At 47.7% G+C, this 16,578-nt stretch overlaps 1 protein-coding gene across 1 annotated transcript in view; it reads right to left on the minus strand.

Annotated features, from left to right (window-relative positions):
- Positions 1 to 16,578, minus strand: part of GRIK4 (glutamate ionotropic receptor kainate type subunit 4) — a 236,848-nt gene that overhangs the window by 100,886 nt on the left and 119,384 nt on the right. The window contains 3 exon segments of the mRNA XM_019510059.1: positions 1,428 to 1,593; positions 6,015 to 6,112; positions 15,358 to 15,522. Of these exon segments, the coding sequence (XP_019365604.1) occupies positions 1,428 to 1,593; positions 6,015 to 6,112; positions 15,358 to 15,522 (429 nt within the window).

Raw genomic sequence — 16,578 nt, forward strand, 5'->3', positions numbered from 1 at the left:
AGTGAATTATCCAGTAATTCCTGATTAAAGCATATCACATTGATTCAATTAAAGGGTGGACATCATGTTATTTTAAAGCCAATGATTTGCTTCCTTAGATTTTTCGATCCAGTTAAATGAAGGATCAAATTAACTAGGGACTGAATTAAGCGAAAGGCACCTGTGTGTGTCGGCATGTAGCTGGGAGGACGCGTGTTTATGCAGCTGTGTGTCGACGGGCCCCAGTGCCCCAGAGGGCGTGTACTGGACCGTGTGTCGGCACAGGGGGAGAAGGGAAGTGAGGGACGGGAGATGTGCAAATGCTGCACACAAGGGAAAAAAGAAGGCTAATTTCAGTGTCACCGCCAAAAAATGAAGTCTGAAAATACCAGTGAGGGTTCCAGCTACAACATGAACATAGCTTGGTGCATGGCTTGGGCCAGATCCACGGCTACTGTAAAGCAGAGCGGATCCACTGAAGTCAATTGGGTTTTGCTGTTTGTGTCAACCGCGTATCTAGTTCCCTGTGGATGCCTGGAAAAGGCAAGGACTCTTCTGGCCCTGGAGCATTCCTGCAGGAGCCAAACATGAGAGATCCTGAGGCTTCGGGGACCTGCATTTTGCCTCAGATTCACCCATGTCATGGTCTGCACACTATGAGGTCACTTCCTTCCTTCTGCAGCAGTATGAATTCAAAGTGGCTCCAGGCACATCACTGCGGTTAGGCTAGGGTGTTAACCAGAGGAGGGGTCTAAGGAAAAAGGGCTCAGAAGTGTGGCTGCACAAGGGCAGGCATACAGCTGTAGTGACTGGCACATGCAGGTCAGTACAAGCAGGGTGGTACAGATGTGGAACTGTGCAGAGGATGCTGGACATTAGACGGGTCCTGCACGCACCCCGTTGAGATCACAAATGGTGCAGAGTCTGAGAAAGACATACTTGCAAAAGACCCATTTGCTAAATAAGTAAATAAAAAGGTGCTCTCTCAGAAATTGGCCTTCGACCTGTCTCCATTGTGGAAAGCCACCCACCAGACAAAACGCTCTTTCAAGCATCAAATAAGACAAGCAGCCAATGATTGTTCCCCCTCCCTCCACTGCTGCACACACAGCTGTTGGAAAACATGGAGATTTGGGATCATCATGCACATTCCTGTCTGCAGGCTTCCTCCTTGGCCGCTGCTTTTGCCAAGCCCCCATTTTGCCCCACAGTGGACTGAACAGACCCCACCTTTAGACAAATGGTTTCATTTATACCCTTGTAATCAGAGGGGGAAAAAGCACAAGCCTTCTGCAATCACCACTGCCCTTCTCAGGAGGGATTTCACCGCCGGCAGTGGAAGGTAGAGGCCTTTTTAACACAGCAGGAGGTGCCGAAAGATGTGGGAAAAGATAAAATGAAAGGAAATCAGGACCAGTGGGGGTTTAACTCAGGCTGGAGTGACTTACATTCAGCTTTGGCACAGATGAGGCAGGCAGTGGTACAGTTAAAGAAATTCAGGATCCCAGCAACAGCCACACTGATGTCTGTGTTGCTGGGATGGAGGTTCAAGGTGGTGAATCGCTGGAACTGGAACTTGAGGAATTCTTCTGGGGCCACTTTGAAATGAGGGACCTGAATGAAAAAGGACAGAGAGAGAAAGCAAGCAAGGTCAGCTGCAGGAGAGCGTCAGTAAGGAGCTGTCAATTCACTGCTAAAAAGGGAGTAGCCAAGAGAGAAAAAATGTCCCAGGAATGTTCTGCTGGGACAGAGGAGCAGGATTTTTGCAAGATCACCACAGCAACAAGGCTGGGGACCAACTGGCTAAGCAGCAGCTCTGCAGAAAAGGACCTGGGGGTTACAGCAGACAATAAGCTGCGTATGAGTCAACAGAGTGCCCTGGTTGCCAAGAAGGTTAACGGCATCCTGGGCTGCATTGGTAGGAGTGCTGCCAGCAGATTGAGAGAAGTGATTATGCCTTTCTATTCAGCACTGCTGAGGCCACATCTGGAGTCCTGTGTCCAGTTTTGGGCCCCCCACTACAGAAAGGATGTGGACACAATGGAGAGAATCCAGCGGAGAGAAATGAAAATGGTTGGGGGCTGGGGAACATGACTGTGAGGAGAGGCTGAGGGAACTGGGCTTATATAGTCTGCAGAAGAGAAGACCCAGAGAGGATTTAATAGCAGCCTTTAACTACCTGAAGGGAGGTTACAAAGAGGATGGAGCCACACTGTTCTCAGTGGTGGCTGATGACAGACCAAGGAGAAATGGGCTTAAGTGGCAGCAAGGGAAGTTTACGTTGAATATTGTGAAAGAGATTTTCCTTAGGAGGGTGGTGAAGCACTAGAATGGGTTACCCAGAGAGGTGGTGGAGTCTCCATCCTTGGAGGTTTTTAAGGCTCAGCTCAACAAAGCCTTGGCTGGGATGATCTAATTGGGGCTGGTCCTGCTTTGAGCAGGGGGTTGGACTAGATGTGACCTCCTGAGGTCCCTTCCCACCCTCATTTTCTGTGATTCTGTGAACAAGGACCTAGCTGGAGGCTATAGGGAGATGGATGAAGAAGGGCCTAGCTGAGGCTGTTTAGCAAAGGTCAGCAGTAAGAGCAGCGGTAAGGGGATGCTACACTGTAAAGGGAGGTGTAGGTGTGCTGAGTTAGTTTAATCTAGCCAGCCTGGGTACCATGAACAACAAAGCTATAGCAGCTCTGATTTTAGCAGGGGCTAACAGCCCTCACTGGTATCTGCGTGGTCCTGGGTGGGGCTCACAGGGCCCACACAGGAACCTCACCACCACACACAGCTTCATTGCTATTAGTACCTATGTTAGCTAGAATAAAGCTGCACATGCAGCAATTAGTGCAGACCTACCCCCAGACGTTTAGGAGGCTACAAGAAAGAGGAACAAGATGACCTGACGCTGGCAAGTCCCAGGAGGAAGAGGAACAGTTGCAGCAATCAGAAGCTTTGGGCCTTTTGATCTGCTGAGAAGGCTACTGTAAAGCAGAAAATCCAGTGGGATCATCCCTCCCAGCCCTAATAATATTTAATTTGCCATTAATAAATCAAGGCAAAGGCAGAAGCAGGGTAGTGAATCCCAGGGAATGCAGACAATGTGGAACAAGCCAGCGCTGAGGAAGGGCAGGCAGAGAGCTGCCTCCGTTCTGACTTGGGCACATGCTCAGGGACATGGGGAGGATGCAGCAGGAAGGTGGGGAAGGTGGCTAGGGCCAGCTGGATGGGAAAAATTATTTTTGTTGTTTTGGCGGAATGAATTATTTGGCAGAAACAGAACACGGGAAAGGGAAACATCTGGTTCTGCTTCATTAGGAGGGTGTCAAGTCCTCTTTACTTCCATTATCAGAGTTTCCGGAGGCTATCGCCCCACTCTTCCGAGCCTTCTCCTCCTGGGGAAGGCTGTTAGTGGGCTGTGATGGCTGCTTTATTGAAGGCATAAGCTGTTTGGTTAGTAATCGGAAAGTTAGAGGGTAATAAGCTGCTATCTGCCTTGATTTCACTTCGCAGCCCTCATCCGGGGTTCCATTAACAGGAGAGAAGCCAACCGTAAGCTAAAGGCAAATTCCTTTAACCTAAGCAGCCGGAGCATCTACAGTATGGGCTTGTTGATCACTTGCTGGAGTCATATGTAGTCTGAAGCTTGCAGCAAAGATTGCTAACAGGAGAGAGAGCTGCTCAGACACAGGTGTACATGAGAACCAGTTACAAGCAGCCTGTGATCTCCAGAGGAGGCAGGCTCCAGCCTCACAGTGGATGGTTGCTTTGTTCCAGGTCTTTTCCTCGCCCAGGATAAAAAGTCTGACTCTTTCCTTACGTGCACCAGAATAACAGCACTGACTTCACTAGAGAAAAAGGCTGGTCTTTTGGTGATGGCACTGGACTGTGACTCAGGAGATGAATATTTTATTCCCAGTTCTGACAGGCTGCTTGCGCGACCTGGAACAAGCAGCTTCATCTCTCTTTGCCTTGATTCCTTGTCTGTAAAATGGGTGGGTGGGTAACAGAACTTGGCCTCTGAGCTCCTGAAGCAGAGCTTCCCTTACAAGCTGTGCATACCGAGCCCAGCAAAAGAGAAACCCTGGCCTTGTTTGGGGTCTCTAGGTGCTCCTGCAAGGCAAATTATAATGAATTGCTCCTGACTGACGTCAGTGCAAGTGAGAGCACACAGATTCAGGCCCAAGAAAGAGACCACTAAGGCTGGAGCTGAACTCCGCAGAATGCAAGTTTTGGTACCGGGTACCTCTAGAAAGAAGCAGCAGTTTATGAATAATGGGCTGAGACCAGAAGCATGGATCCAAGTGATGCAGATTAAACGCAAGGTTCAGGAAAAGCCCTCATGATCTGCTACTGCAGAGGGGTCTCTGCCTGGGGTACAGAAGGCTTCAGATGTTTAAACAGGCTGAAGCATTAAAATATACACTCTGGGGAGCCACCCTGCTGTGGTCAAGGGCTGGCCCTAGAAGATCTCTTTTATCTCTACTGCCTTGGATACCAGGGGAAAAAGGAGTGTGCCCCATGTGTGAATGCAGCCTATTTACAGTGCTCCATTTCAGATGCTCACAGAGATTGGAGATACCAGAGACAGAGTTGACTAAATGGCTGAGTGATGTTATCAGGCTTTAAAGGGATGAACTATGAGAAGAGAACTCAATTTCTTGTCCCTGGAGTGAAGTCAGATCAGTCTAAGGTGGTTCAAGGTTTATAAAATATTAAATCAGGTGCATAATCTGGCCACAGACAAAAAGTGTTTGTACTGAAGGAACATCTCCAAACCAGAAAGGGGGAGTAATCGTCCAGGAGGGCTGCAAACAAAGCTAACAAGCTGTCGGGAGACTGTGTAGGGATTCACATCTGCCAAGCAGCCGATAGCTTTTTCAACAGGAAGCGATGAGGAAGCTCAGCGGTGGTGTTGGGTCTTAGAAAAACCAGGGGGATGGCAGTACAGGAGGGAGTGAGAGCCAAGACACAGAGGAGCTGATGTGGGGAGAAAAGCAAGAAACAACAAGATTAAAGGGAAGGAGGGCAAAGAGACCAGGAGAGGATCTGTGCACTGAATTCTGGATTTTGGTATGATCATTTCCATTCAAAAAGGGGGACAGGGTGGATGTGTTAGTGGGCAAAGCACCAGACTGGCACTCAGGAGCTCCAGGTTCAATGCTTACACCTGAACCCCAGATATTCCCAGGCCATGTCTGATGCCTCCATTCCCCCCCGATACGAGATGTGGATAACATCTCTGCCCCACCCTGCAGGAAGAGGCGAGGATAAAATCCACGAGCGAGGATGAGGAGCTCACATACTGCGGTGATGGAGAGCCAGACAGATACCAGGATGGATAGGTGCAGACTCACTAGTTAGACCCGAGTGCGTGAATGGAGGTGAAGTGACAGGAAAGCTGCAGGAGACTTCAGATGTGATGGGACTGTCAGGAGAAGAGCAAGTCAGAGCCAGGAAAGGAGGGAGGAAAGCAACAGGAAGGGAGCACGCAGCAAGACCCTGGCTGGCATCTCAGGGAGAAAAACATTTTCTGGACACAGAAGACTCCAGCTTGAAGGGACAAACTGATTCAGGAGCAGGAAACCTTCCCTGCTGGATCTGCAGAGGAGGCACTTGCAGCTTGGAGGCAACAAATGCTTTCTGGGATGATAGCTGGGAAGGCAAATAATAATTTCATTTGCAGTTAATAAAGCAGAAGCGAGATGCTGCATCCTCGAGTACTGAGGCAACACTCAGTGGAGACGAGGAGGGAACTGCTCCAACCAGAGCCCAGCAGAGAGTCGGGGCTGGAAATTGTTTTTAGCCTCCAGAGTCTTCCTCACATGGAGACTGATGAGGCTCACATGGGCTGAGAGAAGGATTTGAGATGAAGCTGCTGTGGTGAACAAGGTCAGGGGAACTGTATCACCCCATGCACCCTGCCTGCCCCTCCTTTACAACCTCCCAGCCTTGTCCCCTGTGGACCTGCACCGTGGGCTCAGGCAGCTCCGCTGGTCAGAGTGATGGCTCAAAATGACTCCCAAAGGGGACACTTCACTCACCTCTTTTTCCCCACAGATATTGCTGATTATAGAGCTTGAAGCCGGACTTGATGAAGGTCCCAGGACAGCTACCACCCCTTTCGGCAGAATCTGGCACACTGGAGTCACCATGGAGAAGAAACACGTGTTAATGAGGCGCGATTATCCAAAGAGTCCCAGTAAGCAGCAATGCCTACGCAATACAGCAAAAAGTATATCAACTCACCCAGCCTCCGCGCCCCGCTGAACCAAGAGTCTCTGTAGCCCCAACCCCATGAAGTCAGTCTCATATCCCTAACTTTCAAAACATCACTGCTTCCCACTACTAGTCCCATAGCCCAGCTGTCTTACGGGACAGACCTCCAACCTTGTAAGTCCCCACCATGTGCTCCAAACCCCTTATCACCACTGCTGATTTCCTCTTAAAAAGTCGTGGCACACTCCCACCCACCACCCCCAATCCCGCAGAAGCCCCTCGCCAATGCCATTTGCACATTATTCTCCAACCCCTCCGAAACTCTCACATCTGTTATCTCTCCACCCTCCTTCAAGCCCAAGGGCAGCCGGGTCCCTTTGCCCGGTGACATGCCCCTTTCAGGCTTTTCCTGCTTTGCAGCAAGAAATTTTCATGGAAGTTTATGGAAGATATTAAGCAACGAACGGTCCAAGTTAAAGCAACATACTGCAGCAGCCAAACTTCTCTATATTTCTTCTCCCATCTTTTGCAGAACTGAATAATAAGAAGAATTAAATTATTGCTCTCGGTTTGTTTTTACTGTACACTCTGTGCAGCAGCAGTTAATGTTCTGGACCTAGGCCACGAGGGTTGATATAACATTAACAGGACCCTGACAAACTGAAGAAGCTGAATTTTTTCCTTGGTCTCCTGGGCTAAGCTGTAACCTTCTGTGCTTTCAATCAGAGCTTGAGCGAGCTGAAGGGACTTGGAAGGGCTCCCCGGTGGAATTCAGATCCAACCAAGCCATCGAGGACTGTTCCTCTGGAGTAATTTGTATGAGTGAAGCCTCCACAGGCCGAAACGAGCAGCATCCTCATTTCTGAGCCCTGAGGTCCCCAAAGGATATTCTGAACTTGACATGGCTGATTGGAGTTTTGAAAGACATTGGGAGAAATGGCTAACTCAATATTACCAGGCTCCCATCTCCCTCCCATCTAAAGACACGGGCAGGCAGATGAACAGCAAATACACAGCCATGTTTGCTTAACTAGCATAACACGAGCGCTTGCAAGGTATGCGGACACCACGTGGGAGAAATTAAGTTCACCATGGTTATTTGCCTTCTCTACAGTAACGCCTTGTCAAAGCTTTCAAAAATCAAGTGTTTATGAGCTAGCTTATGCAAATAAGTCATGCATCTAAAAGACAGTCCCTCATATATCAAGTGACTTGTTTTGCTTGGGACAGGATTCTTCCTGTGGGCGCTTGGTGTGTATCTGAGCCATGCCTTTACAATGGTGGTGGAAATTACCTAGATGCAAGGGTTGGAAGCTGAAACCAGAAAAACTGAAACTGGAACGCAATTTGTATAGCGCGGGTAGTTAATCATTGGAACAGTCTTATGACAGGATATATGGGTTCTCCAGCACTTGAAGCCTTTAAATCAAGACTCAATGTCTTTTGGAGAGAAAGAGAGAAAGAAAGAGAGAGAAAGAGAGAAATGCATTCTCCTTTGACAACAAGTTACTGGGCTCTGTGTGGCAACCACCGGATGAATGTCAAAAGCCTATGTTATGCAGGAGGTCAAACTAGATGATTATAACGGCATTTTGTGGCCTTAAATCTATGAAATTATATAATCTAGTGGCTACAACAAGGGTATAAGAGGCAGGGCTCCTGGGCTGTAGTCCCAGCTCCGCTAATGGCTTGGTCTGTGACTCTGGGCAAGTCATTTCACCTCTCTGTCCCTCTGTGAATTAGGGATGAGACTAGTGCTTTAACAGGCAATGATATGGTTTAATTAATTCATCTTTGTAAAATGATCCAAGAAACAAGGGCATATGAAAAGTATCATCCCAGCTTACACCCTAACCCACTCAGAAGGATGTGGAGGAGCTTAAACCTAACATCAGAAAAACACAAAATAATAATAAGCAAGCCCCCCTCCCCATGCCTTTTAAAGCAAGGATACAGTGATCTCCCCAAGTAAAGAAGGGAAATGTAATCATGCAGTAACACCTCTCTTTTCATTGTTTTAAAAACTCATGTAAATGTAGTACAGTATAACCGCGTAAATCCATATATATATAAAAAAAATAATCGGGTATTCTCAAAAATCCTGCCACCAAAAGGTAAAACTTGTAGACTGGGCCCCAGGGGCTCAATATTCCACTAAGAAAGTCAAGTCATCTGGGCAGAGATGCAGACGACAGAGGAGGAGGCCAAACAGCAGCCCTGCCAGACTGAATGCACCCGATCTGGTCTGATGTAGAAAACCAAGTTGTCCTGGGTCTAGGTAGTCTTGGCTGAGAGGCTGCCTTGCAATTCCAGCAGCTGTAGATACAAGCCAAGGGGTTTTGGTCAAACACTAGGCAAATACTTAGGCCATAGAAAATGAATGAGTGACAAGGCTTAATTTAGCCCCGTTGTTGCTACCGAGCTGATGGACAGGAGTAAGAGGACAGCACACATCTCCCCTTGGTTTTGTTCTCTCAGTCCAGTATGGCGTTCTTTTCTCCAGCAGCTTCAAAGGGATATAGCACTTGCTTCTCCTCTTTGCTTAGAGATTTGCCGGCACTCACACCTCTTCAATAGACCCTTTTGACTAAGAATATCAGCAATTTGCAAACTGTGCCTTCCGTTTTAGAAACATTCATCAGTCCCTCGTGACAGCTGGGATCCTTCAATTATTCTGCAGTGTATCAGGCGCCTGCCAGCATCCAGGAGGAAGGCACAGGCACCCGCCCGTGTGCACACGTGTGAATAAGACAAAAGTCCTAAGGGGGGGATTTTTGTCCTGCATGTAGGGGAAAGTTTGGCAAGCACTTTCCCTTTGTCTCTCGGGTAGCCACGAACAAAAAGTGTGTTAAGTAGTCATAGCAACTGAGTTGCAACAACTGTCAGAAGAAAGAGCAGCAGCTTATCACTCTAAGGGTGAAACATCCGATGAAATTACAGGGGGAAAAAAAAAGGAAACCAAGTGGAGATGCCTTGAAGGCAGAGGCTTAGGCCATGTTGAGGAAGCTCCTCTTGTAATCCAAAGCCATTTCCTAACTCAAAATGCTGCCTTCTTCTCTTACTCTTCATGGGAGTGGGGAGGAGTGTGAGGGAGAGAAAGAGCCAGAGGGCTCCTTGGCTCCCATCTGGGGTGGAGGGCCAGTGATCCCAGGCCCACAGCCCCAAGGAGACGGGCAGAAACCCCCCTTACCCAGGTGTGTGGGAAAGGGAGGGGCCGACACTTCCTCTGCCGGCATAAAAGAGCCTGGTGTCCACAAGCGAGGGCAAAGCTGGGTGTGTTTCTGGAACCGGAAGAAGGACGTGGAGGTGATGGAGTAGGCCGGCATACGCTGCAGAGGATGCGAGCAGCGCTGAGTGCCGGTAGGAACCTCTGGAAAGGGGCTAAGCCTCAGTCGGGGTTTCGAGGACAAACGGCGGGCCCTTGAGGGTAAAGGACTGCTGATTTACTGACGGGGAGCAGAGAGAACCCGGCTGGGGCCGGGTACCGTAAGGACTGTATTAGAAGGGCCTGACTGGAATCAGGGTACTGTAGCTCCTGTAATAGGGGCACAGCTTACAGTGAGCTTTAACAGGAGGAGGGAGAACTTGATCAAGCCCTCCCCAGGGACTCTTCGACCCACAGAGGGCGAATTGTTATTGGACAACGAGTGCGGTTCGGCTGGAGCAGCCGACCTGACCAGGCGAAGCCCCTCGGTCTTGGGGCTTGTGTTGATTTTTTATCTTTCTTTTGTGGACTACTCGGGCGACATACGGACACGTGGCCGAGCCAAGCTGGTGGCCACCAACCCGGTGGAACGGGCGAGGGTGTAGGGGTGGCGGAGCCCTCAGAACTCGGGACCCACAGGACGCCAAGGAGACTCATAATTGGATGGCACGCGTCGGACAGATGAACCAACTCCGTTAACATCAAAGTCGTGGCAGGCGAGGCAGGCACGTGTGATACATCCAATCGAAGGTGAGGATACACTCGGTGACCAGTAAGTGGCCCCAACACGGGCAGCTGGCATAGGCTTTGACTCGACAAGGAGGAAGAGGGAATCATACTCAGACTCAGCCCTGCTCCACCGGCAGGCATCATGTATTCAGACAAGCGCTTGCAAGGATGCGGGACTGTCTGCACAACTCCACATTCACTCCTGGTAAAAGTGATCTGATTTCAGTGGCATTATCCCAAGGACAACATGGACTAACCAGAAAACCATGGATCCTAACACAGAGCCTGCCATGAAGGATGCTGGCCAGGATATCACACCACCTTTCTGCCAGGGTACCACAGCATGTTCTGCGGAGAAGCATGCACCCAGGTTTGGAGAGCATACCGCCTGGGACCACGAGGTCCCAATGCTGACTTGCAGGTGACCATCTCGTATGTCAGAGTAGAGGGATCCAAGGGGTAGGGTTGGCCCCATCTTTACTGGACAACCTGAGCATTGCACATCATAGCTCCAATTCAGTAATACATTTCCACATTGCTAAGGCTAAGCAGGTTGTACAGCCTCCGCTGTACTGTCACCAGTCCATTGCAAGTAGACCCAATACTGTATCCCATCTGCTTCCAACACAATTCAATCTAAGTCGACGTTCAGTCTCTGTTCCTAGCTGTGGACTCCAAGGAACGCCCCCAGGCTCAGACTCACGTCCGGCGCACCATTTAGGATGTAAGTGGCTCACTCAGCCACTCCACACCTCAAAATCAGTGCCCGGGACCTGCTGACATACAAGCCTAGTACATGACTCTCTCAATGACAGACGCTGTACTCTTCAAATACTTGAGCGTTACAGATCTTTGAATACAAAATACAAAATGGGCCCCCCCTCCAGCCTCACCTCGTGCCTTCTTGCAAGTCAGAGGTGTCGATATTTCTGGCTGGGCAGAATCTCTCCTGTCCTCACCCTCTTACAGGTCCTCTCGCCACGTGCCTAGAAACAGTCAGCTAGCCACACAGAGCAGCACCCTGCTTTTTAAAAGTAGACTCTCAGTGGAAAGCTCCTGTTCCCACCCCTAGTCACACTGGCTCTGATGAAGAAAAGACCATTTTCCCATAGGGTCAGGCCAGTAGATAACAGTTATTCAAAGGTGATATGCCCTGTCTTGATGAGTTCTATATACATATCAAGCCAATTTCCTAGGTGAGACAGTTGCCTGGGATACATTACAATAGGGTGTCCTCATGCATAATGCAAACTGGAGCTCATCATTTGATACAGGCACATCCCACTCTGTCACAGAAGCACTTCACTGCTTTGCTGAATCAGGGCCTAAAGATATACCCATAGTTTGGAAATATGAGCATGTCAGCTCACAGAGCTATAAGACATCGGTTAGATGTGTATTGGGAAGAGGTAACAATTCCTGTTCAGTCTGTATATTAAAGATACCAGCATTCATAGACAAGAATCTGAGCGCATTTGCAAATTCAGGTGTACATTCTCTCTTTGCCCACCAGTCTCTGGTGCTGTATGCGACAGCAAGGCAAGATTAGCAGAAGGAAGATCCTTAGAAGCTGCCACATGCTGAAGACCACAGACTGATGAGAGGGAAGTGTGTCCTTTCTTGGACTTCAAGAGGAAAAAAGTCATTAAACAGACCTTTTTGGATCCCTATAAAGGAATTGGGGGAAAATATAACACATGGAGTAAACAGGCTTTACCTGCAATGAAAAAAAAACCTGGCCCTGTCCACTATCTTTTCACTACGGGATTACTTCAAAATAGTAATATGCAGATGCTTTCATACAAGAACAGCCAATATATTTATTTGCCTTCGCCTCCCTTTAGATTGAAAATGAACAGGTCTTAATCAAATTCATGTGTGAGTGTTTGTCCACAAAGTTTTTTATCTGTTCTAGGAATCACTATTTTGCAGCAGCATATGTTAAGATCCTCGACTCGACCATTAAAAAAATGGAAAATTGCTTTACAATAAAATAAAAAGCAACCCACAAAAAGTCTTTCATCTCTTAAAACGCTAATTGCATGCAAAGTGTCACTGTTTGGATGTAATAGCGACATTCCTGGCATCAGTTAGCTAAACATACTAGCTGTGATATTTAGGAGTAATTCAAAAGGCGTGAAATCTGAAAGTGGTATTAAAGAGATGTATAAAAGATCCGCAGTCATAGGTTAAGACATCGAAACTACTCTCATTACTATCATATGCAATGACAAGCGCTACTGCGGTGTTAGAGCTGAGAAGTCAGGTATTCAAGAAGTAAAGAAACCTGTCAGTTTAAAGGGGCTTGATTCACTTTTAATATTGGTGTAAATCAAGAGAAACTTTACTGCGAGAGCAGGGAGGGGCAGAAACCAAATTTTCCATTTCGTAGGAAATGCCGCAATTTCATAATTTCTTTCTCGTTTGCAATAAAACAATGGAAAAGGTGCTGTGAAAGGCAATTCCAAAGAAAGAAATTGCTTCCTTTTGATCATATCAAAGCATTTTGTTCCAGCGTCTACTTTTTTATATTCAATTATTTAATATATAAAAAAAGTGTTCTAAACTGGAAAAATGTCTAACTTCTCAGGAAGCCCTATTACTCCCCCACCCCTCCCACGTAGTATTTTGCTGAAATCAGCAAGTTTCTACCAAATGTCTGTGAAATGTTTTGGTTTCAACAAATCAGTATTTTCAACTGGAAACATCAGAAAAGCTGCGATTCGCTCTACATTGCTGTAAGTAACAAGGGAATCCGGGACAAGATCGTTACCACCTTCTATTTGGTTGCATTCACCCACACACGATGCGAGGAGGAGATCGGTACTAAGCACACAAATAAAGGAACGAATGGAAAATGCTGACATCAAATTCAAGACATGTGGCAAGGAGGATGAGCAGAACAAACAATAGAGGGAAGCGATGCATCATCCACGTTTCCTCTCCTGCTAATGACAGCGGAGAGGGTGAGGGATAGATAAGGAGGCACACATGGAAGCTGGGCCCTGGTTGCCAGGTCTATCTGTTGGCCCTGTGTCCTCTGCCCTGCCCGGGACGGGTATATCTGGGCAGGCCAGAGGGTATGCGTGTGACTGATGCTCCACTTGGGCAAAGGATAAACTGAACAGACATGTGACTGGGGACACTCTTTAACCAGCTGCAGTGACCCAGAACAGGGCACAAGCCGGACCCCTATTACAGAGTTCAAGAAGTGAAGGCAGAGGAAGGCCATTTCAAAACTTTTCCTTGAGATACTGGAGGACAAGTTTTTAACCTTAACTGTCTCATGGGTGATGGGCTCTACACCCAGGAACTTTCTGAAATACACATTAGTAACTGAATACGGAGGAACGGTTCTATAAATAGTATTAATTTCTTATTTGGGGAATCAAGGACTCGTCCCTCCACCTCACATGCTGACAGGCATGATGGTCCCTTCAATGAATTATCCCGAGACTTGCTGCTCTGAAGTGCTGAGTGCCAGGACTCCCTTTGAACCTAATGGACATGGACAGCACTCAGGACTGTTGAGAATCAAACCCAAAGGCTTGGAAGAGCAGCAACTGAAGATAATTTTAGGAAGCTGTTATCATATCCTACGGGACAGCCCAGCAGAAATACACAGAAGTAAAACCAACCTGGTTCTACAGCCATTAGATAGCGTTGCTCAGAAATCACTCTAAAACCCTATATAACTTTATATCTTTTCTATAGACTTTTAGAACTCATCTGCAATAGGGAATTATAGCCCTGTTACAGGATTATATGAGATGGCTTAGCAATTTGCCATGGAGAAGTTATCATAGTCTTTTGCTTTCTATAGGACTTTTGCTACAAGAGGCAGCGCTTAGAGCCATTTTTGGTTTTAATTTTTATTGGGACTAAGGAGAGATTTTCCCTGACTAGGGAGGCCAAAATAATCAAACAAAAAAAAAAAAACCTTGAAGGCCTCTGAGAACATTAGTATATTAGTCAAATAGACAGGTTTTAGTAATGGATGCAGACTGGATGAGCTCATGTCTAAAGACAAAACCCTTTAGAGAACATCTAGATCAGAGTTCTGTTCTCATCTGGGAAATGCACACCCCCAGGATGTGTATACTGCCTCTAGAAAGAGAGCTTAGGCACCACCTATTCTGGTATACACAACCCCTTGGCAGCTAGGGTTGAGAAATGCAGAAGAAGAGCTGCTACGTTTCTTTGCCGAACTCAGGGCTAAGCAGCATTTCAGAAATGAGTCAATTCAGACCAACATTACCTAGTTCTTGTTTAGTGCTTTACATCAGTTCATTTCCAAAGGGTTTTAGCCAGGAAGTCAGTATCAGCATCCTCAGTTTATAGATAAGGACACCCAGGGTGTTTATAGGTGTTCTCCAAGAGAGGGGGGCGCTTTAATTAGAGCCATTCTAATTACAGCATCATGTGTATCAGCATCCCCACCACCATTTTCCAGCATGGGGACACCGATACACGTGATGCTAGAGTCTGCTTGAGCACAGCAATTATCACACTTCAGGAGACTCAATTAATCAAACCTGCTCAGACACACTGTGATTACAGCACATTAGAGCAACTTCGCTGCATGTGTATAGGCACCCCCAGGCATAGAGCAGGGAAGGAAGTCACTTTGCTCACAGACAGCCATAAACCATGGGCAGAGCCCGGATAAGAACCCAGGACTCCCAAGTCCCAGACTTATGCTCTCTCCACTGGGCAACGCTTCCTCCCCTCTGCTTTCTGAGCCTGCCTTAAACCTGCAGACAGCTCTGCAGGGGAAATTCTGCAAGCAAGCAAAATCTGTGCGTGATAAAAGGGTGGCCATTAAGCTTTAGCAGGATGACAGCGCACACAGAAGAGGGGAGCAGCCCTAAAATACCCCCAAACTATTTAAAAGGACACCGCCCCATCTGCTATCCAGCACAAGTGAATCCCACTAGGATGCCAGCAAGCCTACCACACACTTGGTCACTAAAGCAGAACTGTCTTTAGGAGACTGTTATAGCTGGAGAAGCACTCGATACACTAACAGGGTTTGCGATCATTCAGATGCTTATAACAGGATACTGTCTGTTCCTGAGAAAAGCCACACAGATCTGATGAATGAGACTGTTTTCCGGGGCAAGCACCACTGCAGACTGAGACCAGCAGACATCTAAGGAAGGATGCTCTTGCAGGGAACCCCCACTTGGAGACCGACAGGAAAAGGAAAGGTTCAAGGCCCAGGAGGTACATACTGGTTTCCGCTGTCTCATATTCACTGTCTCTCAGCAGCTCAAAAATGTCCACCTCCACTTTGGCTTTTCCCGCTCGCTCTGGGGCCCGATTGATCCGATTCTTCGCTAGGGTGATAGACAGCCTCTCCCCTCTGCTGCACTCCATCGGGTCATCCAGAATGGCAGCTGGAAAACAAAAGCATGGCTCAGTAAGGAAGGACTGGAAAAATTGGCAGAACCTAGAATAAAACCTGGCGAGTCAGTAGGCAGAAGAAGTAAAAAGATCAGGGGAGAGAGAAAAAGAGTCCATTTTCCACGGTGCATTTGACCAGTGCTTTGGCAACAGTAGGTTTCTATCTTTGCAGCCATGCCTGAATCACCTAATTCGGGAGGATTACATAATTCAGTTGGGCCCCAATTCTGTAACCATAGGATCATAGCAAAGTAAGGCTGGAAGGGACTTCACATGATCATCTAGTCCAGCCCCTTGCTCAAGGCAGGATCATCCCTGACTAAACCATGCCAGCCAACTATCTAACCTGCTTCTGAAAGCATCCAAGGATGGACATACCACAGTTTCTGTAGGGTGCCTGTTGCAATGCTTGACCTTTCAAACTGAGTACCAAGCTTACGTCCTACCAAAATTGCTCGCCCCCAACAGGCATTGGTCAGGCATGGGATGAGCTGTTCCTTCATCATATCTACTGAAGTCCATTCATTTTATTACTGCCCCTCACACCCATCCTCACCTGTTAGTGCCTACCAAACTTCATAGATTTCATAGACATTAGGGCTGGAAGGGACCTTGAGAGATCATCCAGCCCAGCATGCTGCCCCAAGGCATCACTTGTGAGCTCCCTGCCTCAAGAGTGTCTGCCCCTTGCCTGCGCAGTGCCTAAGCTCACTAAGGACAGATTACTGATTGCAGTTCCTAAATGTTACTAGGATACAAAATCATAAAGCTGGGGTTTGTCCACTTCAATCCAGGGAAAGGATCAGGGCCCAGTTTAGTATTTAATGCCCACGAAAACAGTTCGGGATTTACTGTGATGCGTGAATTAGCAAGTGAAGAAGCACAGGCGCACGCACAAGAGTGCATCAAAAACATGCTTTGTTCATTTGATAAAGTCTCTGTGCAGTGCTGAGACCAGCAGATCAGTTCTCACAGTCAGAATATTTCAGGAAGCGAGTGGGCAAGGTGGGTGTGGGATGGAGCTGTGGCTTGTCGGGGGGGGGCGTGGC

Source organism: Gavialis gangeticus, unplaced genomic scaffold, assembly GCF_001723915.1.
Source record: "Gavialis gangeticus isolate Ggan-Ray unplaced genomic scaffold, GavGan_comp1, whole genome shotgun sequence".
NCBI lineage: Eukaryota > Metazoa > Chordata > Crocodylia > Gavialidae > Gavialis > Gavialis gangeticus.